This window comes from Pogoniulus pusillus, chromosome 13 (assembly GCF_015220805.1).
Source record: "Pogoniulus pusillus isolate bPogPus1 chromosome 13, bPogPus1.pri, whole genome shotgun sequence".
Lineage (NCBI taxonomy): Eukaryota > Metazoa > Chordata > Aves > Piciformes > Lybiidae > Pogoniulus > Pogoniulus pusillus.
In genome coordinates this window covers 16,576,181-16,591,646 of record NC_087276.1, presented here as the reverse complement: position 1 = coordinate 16,591,646, position 15,466 = coordinate 16,576,181, and the positions used below count along the sequence as shown (strand labels likewise).

The 15,466-nt window shown below is 60.6% G+C and overlaps 1 protein-coding gene across 8 annotated transcripts in view; it reads left to right on the top strand.

Moving 5' to 3' along the window:
- The window catches only part of CAPN15 (calpain 15), a 62,996-nt gene extending 51,687 nt beyond the window's left edge, over positions 1-11,309 (top strand). For all 8 annotated transcript variants that reach the window (XM_064153148.1, XM_064153154.1, XM_064153152.1 and 5 more), the window contains 8 exons: positions 1,604-1,827; positions 3,425-3,550; positions 4,262-4,414; positions 5,476-5,637; positions 6,768-6,997; positions 7,336-7,496; positions 7,750-7,928; positions 9,216-11,309. In XM_064153148.1, coding sequence (XP_064009218.1) covers positions 1,604-1,827; positions 3,425-3,550; positions 4,262-4,414; positions 5,476-5,637; positions 6,768-6,997; positions 7,336-7,496; positions 7,750-7,928; positions 9,216-9,393 — 1,413 coding nt within the window. In that variant the 3' untranslated portion in view covers positions 9,394-11,309. The remainder of the gene's footprint in view (positions 1-1,603; positions 1,828-3,424; positions 3,551-4,261; positions 4,415-5,475; positions 5,638-6,767; positions 6,998-7,335; positions 7,497-7,749; positions 7,929-9,215) is intronic.
- The last annotated feature ends 4,157 nt before the right edge of the window (positions 11,310-15,466 follow it).

Below are 15,466 nucleotides of genomic sequence, written 5' to 3'. Positions count from 1 at the left end.
CTGGGGAGTCCTACAGCTGGCCCAGCCCTGCAGTGAGGTCTCCCCAGAGCAGAGCAGAAGGGCAGGATCCCCTCTCCAGCTCTGCCCACACTGCTTTGGATGCAGCCCAGGCTGCCCTTGGCCTTCTGTGCTGCCAGTGCCCATTGTTGCCTCCTGTCCAGCTTCACCCCCACCAGCCCTCCCAAGCCCTTGGCTGCAGGGCTGCTCTCCGTCTCACCATCCCTCAGTCTGGACTGACAGTGAGGGTTGCCTTGAGCCAGGTTTGAAGCCTGTGCTTGGCCTTGTTGAAGCTCAAAAAGGCAAAGTGCAGATAAGGCAAAGACCTGCAGCAGCGGCTTGGATGTGGTGGTGAAGGTTGTGCCCTGAGCTGGGGCTGATGGAGGCTGTGCAGACCTCTAGGTGCATTTGTGCAGCTGCTACATTTATTTCTGAATCCATAACTAGCCTGGCAATGCCCAGAGCAGCAGCCTGGCAGCAGAGCAGCAGCCTGGCAGCAGAGCAAAGCCACTGCAGGCAGTTTCTCCCTCTGCAGAACTCATGCAGTGTAATTAGATCTTGCTGCTGTCCCTGGGCTGTGAGAGAGGACTTTGCCCATCTGGCAGAGGGCATTTGGAGATGTCCTTGAAACGGTGTCCCTGTTCCCTGAGTGAAATCTGATCAGCCCCATGGCTGTTTGCTCCAGGCAGCCTGCTTTGCCAGAGGTGTGTTGGATCTGGGTTACCACGAGTGAAAGGCTCCCAGATGTGCTCAGTAGCCTCTTCCCAGTATTCAACCCTTTTCAGATCCAGTTGGAGCAGAAGTAAGGAATTGTTTGCAGGGTGGGCACCACTCCTGCCAGCCTGCCTGCTCTGCTGGCACCAGGTACTCCTGGATATTTACTCCAGGGTAATATCCCAAGGAGGAATTACACTGGGCAAACAAAACACTGAGCATTGCCCCTTGTCACTGGGGAGCACTGAGAAGAGTCTGGCCCCATCCTTCTGACACCCACTCCTTAGATATTTCTAAGCATACTGAAGACCCCCCTCAGCCTCTTCTTCTCCAGGCTGCCCAACCCCAGCTCCCTCAGCCTCTCCTCAGGTGAGAGCTCTTGCAGTGCCCTCAGCACCTCAGTGGCCCTGTGCTGGACTCTTTCCAGAAGTTCTTTGTCCTTCTTGAGTTGAGGAGCCCAGAACTGGACCCAGGGCTCCAGCTGTGGCCTTCCTAGGGCAGAGTAGAGAGGGAAGAGAACCTCCTTTGCTCTGCTGGCCACACTCTTCCTCATGCACCCCAGGATGCCATTGGTCTTCTTGGCTGCAAGAGCACACTGCTGGCTCATGGGTATCCTGCTGTCCACCAGCACTCCTTAGTCCTTTCCCTCAGAGCTGCTCTTCAGCTGTGCTGACCTATGGGGTTGTTCCTCACCAGCTGCAGGACCCTGCCCTTGCCCTGGCTAAACTTCAGCAGCTTTCTCTTGCCCAGCCCTGCAGCCTGCCCAGGTCTCCCCGAGTGGCCATGCAGCCATTCCAGCCAGTTTGCTGCCAGCAGCGAAGCAGCCGAGGGTCGGCCGCCTGCCTCGCTGGGGCACTGGTGAAGTGTCTCTTGTCTCTCCCTCTCCCCACAGGCCCAGAGGAAGCAGCTGTGGGTTGCCCTGATTGAGAAGGCCCTGGCCAAGCTGCACGGTTCGTACTTTGCCCTGCAGGCCGGGCGTGCTATCGAAGGCCTGGCTACACTAACGGGTGCCCCCTGCGAGAGCCTGATGCTGCAGGTCAGCTCCACTAACCCTCGCGAGGAGCCCATTGACACTGACCTCATCTGGGCCAAAATGCTGAGTTCTAAGGAGGCTGGGTAAGACCAGGCAGGAGAGCACCGTGGCAGGAGCACGGACACTCGGAGAGGGGGGGTCGAGGTGGGGGGCTGCTGTCGTTCGTAGATTCATAGGGATGGGTCGGGTTGGAAGGGAGCTTAAAGATCATCCAGTTCCTCAGCATCACAGAATGGCAGGGGCTGGAAGGGACCTCCAAAGCTCAGCCAGTCCAGCCCCTCTACACAGCAGGATCACCTGTACCAGATCACACTGGAAGGCATCTGTGTGGGTTTGGAATTCTTCAGAGAGGGAGACTCCACAGCCCCCCTGCTCCAGGGCTCTGTCACCCTCACAGGGAAAACATTCCCCCTTGTGTTTACATGGAACTTCCTATGCTTCAAATTCTACCACTGCCCTTTGTCCTGGCAGAGCAGAGCCTGGCTCCATGTACTGGGCTCTCAACTTTAATACCACAAATGAGGTCACCTCTCAGTCTCCTCTTCTTCAAGACCCAGGACCCAGCTCCCTCAGCCTCTCCTTGTTAAAGAGACCTTCCATTCCCTTCATGATAATCCAGTTCCTTCAAGATCATCCAGTTCCAACCACCCTGCCATGGGCAGGGACACCTCCCACCAGCCCAGGTTGCTCAAGGCCTCATCCAACCTGGCCTTCAACACCTCCAGGGAATCACATTCTGTGATTCTGTGATCCGTAACCTCTTTGGGCAACCTTTTCCAGTCTCTCCCCACCCTCACTGGGAAGGATTTCTCCCTGCTCTCCAGTCTAACCTCCATATCTGTTTGTAGAGGCTCAGAGGAGAGGGATTAGTGCATTACCTAGGCTGGATTTCACCATGCTTGGTGCTCACCTGGAGCATTGATGGAGCTCCCCCTTGAAGCTCTCAGAAATGATTTCTGCTGCCTTTCCTTCTCCCATGAAATGAAGCTCCTGGTGACCTTCCCTGTGCACGCTGCCTGCTGCCTTGCAGGAGTTTGGAAGTGGCTGCATGGAGCCTGCTTGCTTTGCTTTGAGGGGTTTTGTATCCTTCAGTGCTTGACCCTGCACGTGTCTCCCACCCAGTTGTGGCACCTTTGCTGGCCACAACTATAGGCAAAGCAAAAGCAAAGACCTCTTGCTCCTGGCTCAGGCAGGAGGGCACTGAGCTTGGTTAAAGGCAGGCTCACTCCTGCCAGCCACATGGGAGGCCGATAGGACACCCCAGGCATGGTGTCCCTGCAAGCCTGGCTGCTGCAGGCCACTTGCCCCCATAGCCCGGCCTGAGCCCTGCAGCACGAACCACAGCAGACCTCCTGCTTGCTTCCCTGTGAGGCTGAGCCCTGCCAGCCAGCAGAGATGGGCAGGAGCTCAGGGCCTGGCAAAAGATGGGTGAGGTCTGGGCAAAGCTCCACAGAGCTTTCAGCACTGCTTGGAGCATCAGGCTGTGGAGCTTGGGCTCCAGCACATACACGAGCAGGCGGAGGGAGCTCTGGCCAGTGGGGTTTAGTGTTGTGTCAGAGAGGGCCTATCCAGGAGCAGCTGGTGGGGGGGATCTGTCCTGTGCCTGGAGCAGCAGGGACAAGCTTCCTTCCCCTTACCAGGCCTGCCAGGACGCTAAAGGCTTTGCTGTGCCCCGCGCAGGTTCCTGATGGGTGCATCGTGTGGCGGAGGCAACATGAAGGTGGACGACGTGGCCTACGAGAGCATGGGGCTGCGCCCCCGGCACGCCTACTCCATCCTGGACGTGAGGGATGTCCAGGGCTTCAGGTGAGCTGGGCCAGCAGCTGGGCCTGCCAGCAGCCCTGGGCACAGAGGTTTGAGCCCCAGGGGACTCTTTGGTGTCCCATGCTCATGGCTAACAAGGGCTATTCCTCCATCCCAGAGTGCCACCTAAACGCTGTTGTCACCCAGGCTGCCCTCACCTACCTGGCGCTGGCTCCATGGCCAGGGCCACTCTGCTCCAGGAGGACTCTGTGCTGCAGAATGCTTCACTTGGTCTCTCAAGATGCAGAGGATGAGCTGAGCTCTTTCAGTTCATGAGGCTGTCAGAGTTTGCTTCTACCTTTGGAAGGTGGAGGAGATAGAAGCAGATGCTGCCTCCCACAGCCTGGATGCCATTCCAAGCCCCATCTTCAACCCTGTCAAACTCAGGAGCCTCTTCCCTTCTGAGTTCCTCTCTGCAGCATCTGGTTGGAGGCCCCTGGGGCAGGGAAGGGCAGAGATAGCTGCAGCAGGTTCAGAGCTGCTTGTTCCAGGACAAGCACATGTGGGCCACGATGAGGGTAGCAAATCAAGTCTAAGATGCTGTGAGAGCTTTGAAAGATGGGGCAGCAGTGGCTTGGTGCCCTCTGTCAGGGGGCTGGCTGGGTCTGGAGAGGTGGGAGAACATCTTAGAGGTGATATTCCTTGTGCCGTCCTCCCTCCCAGGCTCTCGCCCTGCTCCTCCCAGGCTCTCACTCTGCTCCTCCCCTTCTCCAGGCTGCTGCGGCTGCGGAACCCCTGGGGCCGCTTCTCCTGGAACGGCAGCTGGTCTGACGAGTGGCCGCACTGGCCAGTGCCCCTGCGCCACGACCTGATGCCCCACGGCAGCAGCGAGGGAGTCTTCTGGATGGAGTACAGCGACTTCATCAAGTACGGGGCTGCCCAGGGTGTGGCTGTGGGGCGGGGGGCATGGACATCCTCAGGGAGGTGTTGGTGGCCTCTTGGTGCCTGCCGCACCCAGCCGTGTGAGCTGCAGCGTGCTGGGGTACAGAGCAGAGCAGAGGACCCCAGCAGGGCTGATTCCAGCTTTGTACTGGTGAGGACGCAGCTTGAATACTGAGGCCGATTTTGTACCACTCAATCCCAGAAGGACATTGAGGAGCTGGAGCAGGTCCAAAGAAGGGCAAGAAAGCTGGGAAAGGGTCTGGAGAACAGGGCTGGAGAGGAGCAGCTGAGGGAGCTGGAGGAGTTGAGCCTGGAGAAGGGGAAGCTGAGAGGAGACCTCATTGCTCTCTCCAGCTCCCTGAAAGGAGGCTGCAGCCAGGTCAGGGTGGGGCTTTGCTCCTTAGGAACAAAGTGACAGGACAAGAGGAAACAGCCTCAAGTTGCCCCAAAGAAGATTAGTTTGGATATAAGAAGAGTCTTCTTCCCTGGAAAGATTCTCAAGGCCTGGCCCAGGCTCCCTGGGGAGGTGGTTCAATGCCCATCCCTGGTGATTTTTCCAAGAGGCAGAGCTGTGGTGCTGAGGGCCATGGCTCGGCCCCAACCAGATAGAGAATGGTTGGCCTGGATGATCTTGAAAGGCTTTTGCAGGCCAGACAGTTGTGTGGGAAGTGCCAGAGCAGGTGAGCTCAGTTCTTGCCCCCTCCAGCACAGGCAGAAGGCTGCAGGCTGCCTCTTGCTGTATTTCCTGGCCAGTCTGAGAGGGTTCCCAACAGCTCCTTGTGCCAGTCCTGCCATGAGAGCAGTGGCAAATCAGGATGTGGTCTGTGTCGCTGCTGCAGAGTAAAGCTGCAGCTGCTGCAGTGCAGAGTCCCTCAGCTCCTCCTGCAGCACATCAGCCCCTGGCACTCTGCAGCACCTTGGCTGGAGGTGACTGAGCGGTGCTGAGGGCCATGCTTGAGCCGTGGCCTGGCAGTGCCGGGTTGATGGCTGTGCTGGGTGACCTCGGAGGTCTGTTGCAGCCTGCCCCACCCCGCGGCTCCCCACAGGTACTTCGACTCGGTGGATATCTGCAAGCTGCACTCGGACTGGCACGAGGTGCGCGTGCAGGGCATGTTCCCCAACAAGGCCAGCGGGCCGGTGGTGGTCACCTCGCTGACGGTGCTGGAGCGTGCCGCCCTGGAGTTTGCCCTCTTCCAGGAGGGCAGCAGGTGAGCTGGGCAGCACAGGGCCCACGGGCAGTGACCTGCAGCCAGCAGAAACCATAACCATGTTGTCCTCTTACCCCATGCCATCCAGCAGGCATGCACAGCTTGCCCATGGGGTCCTTCGGGGCTTGCTCGTGCCAACAGCCCAGCCCTGAGGGCATGCTGGCTGCTGGGGCAGCATCCATGGGGCAGTGGAGGACTCTTCTGGATCTGCCATCCTGCCCCTGACTCTGTGGGGCAGTGCTTGGGTGGCTGTGATGGTACCCATCTAGGAGGGGTGGCTGATGCCCTGTCAGGCTATGCTGCTATTCAGAGAGACCAGGCCAGGCTGGAGAGTTAGTTGGGTGGAGAGGAAGCTCATGAAGTTCAAACAGGGCAAGTGTGGGGTCCTGCAGCTAGGGAGAAACAAATTCCTGCTGCAGTACAGGTGAGGGGAGACCTGCTGGGAAGCAGCTCCTTGGAGAAGGACCTGGGAATGCTGGGGGACAACAAGTTCCAGGAGCCAGCAGTGTGCCCTTGGGGCCGAGAAGGCCAATGGGCTCCTGGGGGACATTGAGAAGAATGTGGGCAGCAGGGCAAGGGAGGTTCTCCTCCTGCTGTACTCTGCTCTAGGGAGGCCACAGCTGGAGTCCTGGGTCCAGCTCTGGGCTCCCCAGCTCAGGAGAGACAGAGAACTGCCGGAGAGAGTCCAGGGGAGGCTGCAAAGCTGCTGAGGGGCCTGGAGCAGCTCTGGAAGGAGCAAAGGCTGAGAGCCCTGGGGCTGAGAGCCTGCAGAAGAGCAGCCCCAAAGGGCATCTGAGCAATGCTCAGCAAGAGATAAGCTGTGGGGAGCAAGAGGCTGGGGCCAGGCCAAGGGGCAGTGGACACAAAGTAGCAGCTGGGGTGTTCCATCTGAGCAGGAGGAGAAAGTAGTTATGAGGGTGCTGGAGGCCTGGAGCAGGCTGCCCAGAGGGGCTGTGGAGTGTCCTTGTGTGGAGAGCTTCCAAGGGCAGCTGGGCACTGTGCTGCTGGGCAAGCTGCTGTGGGTGCCCTGCTTTGGCAGGGGCTTGGGCTGGGTGATCTCCAGAGGTCCCTTCCAGCCCTCACCCTGCTGGCACTCTGGGATGTGTGTTGCTTGCTCCTTCTCTGCTCAGGCGATCGGACACTGTGGACAGCCACCTGCTGGACCTCTGCATCATGGTGTTCCGAGCCACCTTCAGCAGCGGCAACAAGCTGAGCCTGGGCCGGCTGATGGCGCACAGCAAGAGAGCCGTCAAGAAGTTCGTCAACTGCGACGTCATGCTGGAGCCGGGCGAGTACGCCGTGGTCTGCTGCGCCTTCAACCACTGGGGTGCCGCCCTGGCCGGCCCTACCACCGCCCAGGGTAAGGGGCCGAGCTGGAGGAGCCTGCGGGGCAGGCAGAGCTGACAGAGTCCTTGGTCCTCCCCACGGAGACCTCGCTGTGGGTGGAGATTGGCTGCAGGTGCGGCAGGGCGCTCCCGGGGAGCATGGGCTCGGTGCGGTCTGCCTCGCCCTCCCTCCCCTGCCTCATCCTTCCCCTGCCTCATCCTTCCCCTGCCTCATCCTTCCCCTGCCTCATCCTTCCCCTGCCTCATCCTTCCCCTGCCTCATCCTTCCCCTGCCTCATCCTTCCCCTGCCTCATCCTTCCCCTGCCTCATCCTTCCCCTGCCTCATCCTTCTTCCTCCACCTGTCTCCACAGCTTCCAGCCCCACCAGCAGCCGACCAGCCAGCGACTCCTCCAGCTACATCCTGGCCATCTACAGCTCCCGGCTGGTGATGGTGGAGCAGGTGGAGGCCCAGCCCACCACGCTGGCAGATGCCATCATCCTGCTGACTGAAAACAAGGGCGAGCGCCATGAGGTGGGTGCAGGTGGCACGGGGCAGGAGCTGCCCTCCCTGTGGCTGGGCTGGGGGAGGGGGATAATGCCAGCAGCAGCAGCATAGACCCCGCCTCTGCCGTATCCTCCTCACTCCGGCAGGGCTGCGTCAGCTCAGGCTGCCACTTGAACCCCTCCTGCCCTACCGATGCCCACCCTGGGGCAGCGGGGGGCCATGGTGGCACAGAGGCTGAGATCTGGAGGCTGGGGTGGCTCTGACTCGCTGCCTGCCGCAGGGCCGTGAGGGGATGACCTGCTACTACCTGACGCACGGCTGGGCGGGGCTGATCGTGGTGGTGGAGAATCGGCACCCGAAGTCCTACCTGCATGTCCAGTGCGACTGCACCGACAGCTTCAACGTCGTCTCCACGCGCGGCAGCCTCAAGACGCAGGACAGCGTCCCCCCCCTGCACAGGTCTGGGGGAGACAGGGCTGGGCAGGTGGGGGCTGGCAGCAGGCCTGACACGAGGCAGAGCCTGGACCTGGCAGGGAGTTGTAGAATCATTGAGGTTGGGAAACCCTCCAAGCTCATCCAGTCCAATCAGCAGCCCAGCACCACCGTGGCCATCAAACCTTGGCCCCAAGTGCCATGGCCACACCTTTCTGGAACACCTCCAGGGATGGGGACTCCACCACCTCCTTGGGCAGCCTGGGACAGGCCCTGACCACTCTGGCAGCAAAGAAATTTGTCCTTCTCTCCAACCTAACTCTCCCCTGGCACAATTTCAGGCCAGTTCCTCTCCTTCCATCACCTGAGACTAGGGAGCAGAGCCCAATTCTCACCTGGCTGCAGCCTCCTCTCAGGGAGCTGTAGAGAGCAATGAGCTCTGCCCTCAGCCTCCTCTTCCCTAGGCTCAATATCCCCAGCTTCCTTAGATGCTTCTCCCCAGCCCTGTTCTGTAGACTCTTTCCCGGTTCTGTTGCCCTTCTCTGGCCCTGCTCCAGCCTCTTAATGCCCTTCTGGGAGTGAGGGGCCAAAAACTGAACCAAATGCTTAAGATGTGACTTCATCAGTGCCCAGTACAGAAGGACAGTCTCTGCCCACCTTATTACAGAATCACAGCATGGTAGAGGTTGGAAGGGACCTCCAGAGATCATCCAGTCCAACCCCTCTGCCAGAGCAGGGTCACCCAGGGCAGGTCACACAGGAACACATCCAGATTGTTCTTGGAAGTCTCCAGAGAAGGAGTCTCCACAAGCTCTCAAGGCAACCTGCTCCAGGCCTCCAGCACCCCCAATGTCGAGAATTTTCTGCTCATGTTAAGGTGGAACTTCCTGGGTCCTAGTTTGTGGCCATTGCCCCTTGTGCTGTCACTGAGCACCACTGGAAAAAGCCTGGTCCCAGCCTCTTGCCCCCAACCCTTGAAGTATCGCTGAGCATTGCTCAGATGCCCACTGGGGCTACTCCTCTCCAGGCTTAGCAGCCACAGGGCTCTCAGCCCTTCCCCATCCCAAGCTGTTCCAGGCCCCTCAGCAGCTGGATCCCCTTCAGCAGTTCCCTGTCCTTCTCAAGCTGGGGAGCCCAGAACTGGAGCCCGTTCTCCAGATCAGGCACCATTGGTGAGCCAGGCCAGGATGCAGCTGGCCTTCTTGGCCACCTGGGCACATTGCTGGCTCAAGCTGCTGCTGGAAGGGTGGGCAGAGGGTGGGGTCTGGGCTGGAGCTGGTGTTCCTGGCACTGAGCCCACGGCTCTCTTCGCAGGCAGGTGTTGGTGATCCTCTCCCAGCTGGAGGGCAACGCTGGCTTCTCCATCACGCACCGCCTGGCACACCGCAAAGCCACCCAGGCCTTCCTCAATGACTGGATGTCAACCAAGGGCACCCACAACCCGCTGCTGACGCCCGAGGTGGCAGGGCTGCACGGCCCCCGGCCCCTATGACGAAGCGCCTGCCCCTGCCCCCTCTGCTGCCCCCCGACTGTCACCGAGCCTCTGGCCTGGGGTCACCTCCCTGAGCTGTGGGCGCTGAGCCGCAGGGTAGAGCCCAAGCAGTGTGCCTGGTGCCATGCTCTGAGCTGTCGGGGCCAGCGCCAGCTCTGCCCGCTGCCCGCTGCCCTGGCACCACCAGCCTCCCCCCACGCACTTTACGAGGAGCGGCCATGGGCATGGGGCCATCTCAGGATCCCACCTGCCCCGTACCCACGCTGGGGCCTGGTGCCCTCAGCCTGCCCGGGGATCTGCGGGAGAGGGCAGGGCTGCAGGTTTGTGTCAAGGCCCTCCCTAGGCGCTGTGCTCAGGACTCTGCCCCCTCCCGCGGTGCCAGGGCCCTGGCACTGCAAAACAAATGAATATACCTCTGACATCTGTCCGTCTGTGTGCCCCCACTCTGTCCCTGGGCCCTCCCCACTGTCTGCTTCCCACCTATCATCCGCCACCAGCACCAAGGTGGCATGGAGGTACCACAGTAGCCAGGCCAGGCGGTGTCAGGGTCACCCTGCCGTGCCTGCTCATGGTGGGGACAGTGTGGGGCCACTCCCTTCATCCACCTCCCCTGTCCTGAGTGCCAGGGCTGGGGAGGAGAAGGTGCTGCTTGCTTTAGGAAGCTGCTGCCAAGGGGGTTTTGCCACCCCTGGGGGTGAAATGCTTAAGGTCCTCCTCCAGCACCACTGCAGGATGGGCAGCTGGGCCGTGGGGTGATGCTGGGGGTGGGGGCTGGCAGGGCAGGGACCCCCCAGACTTGGCACACAAACGTTACTATGCAAAGGCGGCCGCTGAAAGCAGTGCCTGGAGAGAAGCCATGGCCCGAGCAGGGCTCAGCACCCCGGGCAGTGCCCCGCGGGGCAGCAGGTACCAAGGTACCACCCAGGGCTTAGCGGGGCAGCTCCTGTGGCTGTACCACGCTGCCCCATGCCAGGGCTGGGGGTGATTTGGTGGGGGGGGGCAACAGTGAGCCCCATCCTTCAGAGGCTGAATCCTGTGGAAAGTGCTGAACACAAGGCCAAGGCTTACCAGGGCCTGGATGTGCCCCATGGAGGGCTGCCCTAAATGATTTTAGGGCACCATGGGTCTTGGGCTTGGCATGTGTGTGTGTGTGTGTGTTTTAGGGGTGTCCCCCCCAGTGCTGCCTACCCCTCACCAAGCTCTGTGGACCTGCATCTGTGTTGGGGGAGGGGACCAGTGGGAGATGCTGACCCCTGTTTTGGTAGGGACCGTGCTGGGGTGGGGCAGCCTGTGCCCCAAATCCTGCTCCAGCAGCAGCTGAGCTGGCCAGGGTCCTGTGGGGTTTACCGTCTGTGTGCCCTGGGTGTGGGCAGGGGGCCTAGGGCTTTGCCTTGTGTGTTACCCTCTGTGTCCCTTAGGGGTGGGCAGAGGCTGTGAGATTTGCCCTCTGTGTGTGTCCCCTTCCACGAAGCCAGGCTGGGGGTTGAGGTTTGCTGTCTGTGTCCCCTGGGGATGGGCAGGAGCCCTTGGGGTTTGCCCTGTGTATCCCTCTGTGTCCTTCGGGGGTGGCAGGGGTGGGTGGGCTGCCCTGACACCTTGCTGGCCCCGAGCCGGGGCTGCTGAGCCAAGCTCTGTCCGTATTTCTGTCCGTTGCTCTGTTGGGTTTTATTTTCCTCTCCTCCCGGCTCCTTCCTCCTCGGGATGGTTTTGTCCTTCACTTTCTTTCCTCCCACCCTGCTCTGTGTCCTTGGGCGCTGTGGATGTTTTTAACTCTGTACATAGCTGCCAGCTCTTCCCAACAGGATCTTTTGTCACTTGTGAAGCAGCAGAGCAGTAACTCCTTGTACCATACGGATCCTCCATGGGTGGTTTTCCAACTCAGGTTCTGACGGACCAAATAAAAGTTTTGTTTTGTACTGACGCTGCTGGATCCATGCGGAGGGGCTTGGCTGGGAGGTTTTTGGCGGGGCGGGGGCCAAGCAATGAGCCTTGCAGCCGCTTTGCCTGCGACTGCCTGAGGCTTGAAAGGGAGCTGGGAACGACAACTCTGCGTTTGGGTTTCCGTAGCTGAGCTTCGGAAGGCTGAGAGGGAGTTGGGAAGCAGGTTACAAAAAGTGGATTTGGTGGGTGGGGGAGAAGGGGAGCCGAGAGCGGCCGCGCAGGGGAGCAGGAAGGGGCGAAAGGGAAGGCAAAGCCTGAAACTGCCTTAAGGGAGCGCTTAGCAGTGCCGCGCTGCGGCCGCCAGAGGGCAGCCACTGCACGCACTGCGCCTGTGCTGCCAGTCCTGTGCATGTCACCTGCCCTCATGCGCCCTATGCATGCTGTTCATGCTGCCTACCCATGCTGCCTGTCCTGCCTGCACACTGCTCATGCTACCTCTATGCTGCCTATCCTACCCACACACTGTCTGTGCTGCCTACTCATGCTGTCTTTACCCACACACTGCCCATGCTGCCTATCCTGCCCACACATTGCCCATGCTGCCTCTATGCTGCCCATCCTACCCACACACTGCCCATGATGCCTACCCATGTTGGCCATTCTGCCCACAGCCTGCCTGCACACTGCCCAACCTACCCACTGCCCTGCCTGCCCAAACCCAGCCTGCGTGACACGCAGCATGTCAACATGCTGCCTGCCCACATGCTGCCCACTCACTGCCCACCCAGCTGGGAAGGCTGCTCTGGCCCCCCACAGTGGTGCCTGGGCTAGACTGTGGTGCTCCAGGTCCTGCGCAGCATCAGCTGATGGGGCATCTCCTGCCTCAGTTTCCCCATCTGCTTCACACCGGTCTCCGAGATGGTGCCAGGAGGATGCCTGCTGCACCACCAACACAGTGCCGAGGCTCAGGAGCAGCTCCTCCATCCTCCCCACCACCCAGGGCAGCACCCATCCTCCCTCCCACCTCCCAGTCAGGGCTGGGGGCGAGGCAGGCTGGCGCTGGGGAGAGCTTTCCGGCTGAGTGGAGGCGGCCAGCTGCGTGCCAGCCCGCTCTCGCCTGGGGTGGGCACCTTGAGACCAGTAGGGAGAGACAGAAGGAGAGGATTTGGGTCTTTCTTACAGCAACTTGTAATAGATTTTTTTTTCCAGGCGAAACATCTTTGCATTCAGGAGGCCCTGTCACAAGCCATCAGCCTCAGCCGGGGAGAAACAGATGGAGAGTTAATTTTGGCGGGGAGGGCACTGCCACCTCCCCTGGCTCCCCTCGGTCTGCTCAGGGAGGGGAGCTGTGCTCAGCCTGGGTTTAACCCTCGCGGCCACGCAGCTCCTTGCCCCTGTCCTGCTCCCTGCTGGGGATGCTGGGTGGGTTGTGTGGCTTAAAGCTGCTGCCCATCACCGACTCATTGCTGCTCAGTGCCAAGGACACAGACCAAGCACAGGCTGGGTGAGGAGTGGCTGAGAGCAGCCTGGAGGAGAAGGCCTTCAGGGTGTCAGTTGGTGCCAAAGTGCCCAGGAGCCAGCACTGGTTGCTGGCAGCCTAGAGCCAGCTGTGTGCTGGCTGCAGCCAGAGCAGGGAGAGCAGCAGCACAGGGAGGGGATTCTGCCCCTCTGCTCCGCTCAGACCTCACTTGCAGCACTGCCTCCAGCTCTGGGGAACCCAGCACAAGAAGGACCTGGAGCTGCTGGAGAGCATCCAGAGGAGCCCACGAGGATGACCAGAGGCAGGAGAACCTCTTCCGTGAGGACAGGTTGAGAGAGTTGAGGCTGTTGAGCCTGGAGAAGAGAAGGCTCCAGGGAGACCTCAAAGCAACCTTCCAGTAGCTGAAGGAGGTCCAGGAGAGCTGGGGAGGGACTTTGGATAAGGGCTGGAAGTGCCAAGATGAGGGACAATGGCTGTGAGCTGGGAGAGGGGAGACTGAGAGTGGAGAGGAGGAAGAAACTGTTTGCAGTGAGGGTGGGTAGACACTGGCACAAGTTGCCCAGGGAGGTGTTCAGGGCCAGGCTGGATGAGACCTTGAGCAGCCTGGGCTGGTGGGAGGTGTCCCTGCCCATAGCAGGGAGTTGGAACTGGGTGGTCTTGAAGGTCCCTTCCAACCCAAACCACTCTGGGATTCTGTAACTCCATGATCCCAGCCCAGTGACCTATTGGTGGCCCTTGTGATAGTGGCTACATGATGAACCCAAATTGGCAACTGCATCCTACCTACCATGCCTGCAGGCCACAGCTCTCCAGAACTGTATTTTGGTGAGCCCTGCAACATCTAGGGCTGGGGGGGAAATCCTGCCCTGCTGCCAGCTGAGCAAGGCGGTGCCCAGTGCAGCTGGAGACCCCTGGGCACTGGGTGGGCTGGTGCACAGAGGGGTCAGCGCCTCCCAGAAGCATGTGTGTGGATGGCAGCACTGCTGCCTGGGGCTGTGAGCCACTGGGGCACTGTTGGGAGCCTTCAGACACACCTCAGGGTCACCAACTGGCTGGAGCAGTGGTTTGGCTGTGGAGGGGACAGAAGTGGCATTAGGCTGTGGCTGTGAGGAAGCTTTGGCAGCTCTGCAGTGACAGGTGAGAATGTGTCAAGGCCAGCAGTGTATGTGACATGGCAGAGCAGTGGTCACCAGTGGCTGTCACCTCTTGGCTCTGTCATGTCTTGAGGCTGCATTTTGAAGGCAGAGGTGGGTCAGAAAGGAAGGATGGACACAAGGACAGGCAGAAGGATGGGCAGAAGGGTGGACAGAAGGTGTGAGCAGCGGAGAGGCTGCATGTGACATGAAGGCAGCAAGCATGCAGGGGACATCTTGCTGGCTCCTGGCACAGCTGGAAGCTGTGGCTACAAAAAAACAAGTGATGGAGCAAGTCATCCTTGGGATGCCAGGCTGCCCTTGGTGGGACAGGGCAAGCTGGGCAGGCTGGCTGCCCCTGGCACATGATCCCATCACACTGCTCCTGCTGCTCATCACACTGGTCCCCTCCACACCCTGCTCCCCACTGGGCAGCCAGGAAGATGCTCAGGCAGAAGGCATTCACCATCCCATCGAATAGGGATGGAGGTGGAAATGTGGGTCCTGGCTGTGGGATACAGGCTCTGGCTGCTTTGGGCACATGGTCCCAACACACTGCTCCTGCTGCCCACCACACTGGTGCCCTCCATACCCTGTTCCCCATGCCCTGAGCAGCCAGGGAGGTGCTCAGGCAGGAGAAGGCATTCACCACCCCACCGACCTGCTGAGCCTGGCAGTGCTTCCCCAGGGCTGGAGGTGGAAATGTGGGTCCTGGCTATGGGATCCAGGCTCTGGCTGCTGCTCAGGCCCTGGCACGGGCAGCACCGGGGCAGCACGGGGAGGGGGCACGCCGTGCTGGAGCACTCTCCGTGATTCACTCTGACTATAATGGGAGCTGCTGGTGAATATTTTATGGCTCCCACAGGGCAGATAGAACATATTGTGCATTTTACGCCACAAATCTCCGCCTGGAGACAGAGCCAGGCTGGAGAAAAGGCAAAACAAAACCAAAAAGAAAAGAGCAGCACCAGCGCTGCGTGGGCTGGAGCGGGGCAGAACTGCAGTGCCAGGGCTGCAAGCATCGCTGCCCACCCGTGCCGCCCATCCCCTGGGCTGCTCCGAGCCCGGCAGCAGCCTGGGCAAATGGGGTGGTTTGCAGCCGCAGAAGCAAAGCTGCTCCGGGGGCTCTGCGGTGGCTGCGGCTGCCCCGGGCCAGGCTCGGCTGCTCTGCGGCTCTGCGGCGTGGGCCAAGTGCTTTGCCCGGGGCTGGGGGCTGCGGGAGGGGGCACCGCCGCTGCTTGCGCCGCCTCTGCCTGCCCCGCTCGTCAATAATGCAGTCCCTGCCCCGGATCCCCCGCCGGCACTGCCCGCAATAATGGATCGAGGATGGGAGCAACCGCCCGGAGCGGGAGCCTCTGCACCCCCCAGCCCGGCCCCGGCCCCCTCCTCATCCTCTCTGAGGCTGCCAGGAGCCGCTGAGCCATGGAGGAGCCTTCGCCCATCGCTTGGCAGCTGTCGCTGCTGCCCAGCTTCCAGCCAGCAGGATGGCGTTCGGAAGGGGGCTGCCCGGAAGGTAACACACCCCACACTCCCCACCCCCGCCCCCATGCCCACTCTAGGACTCACAGAGGAACCAGCC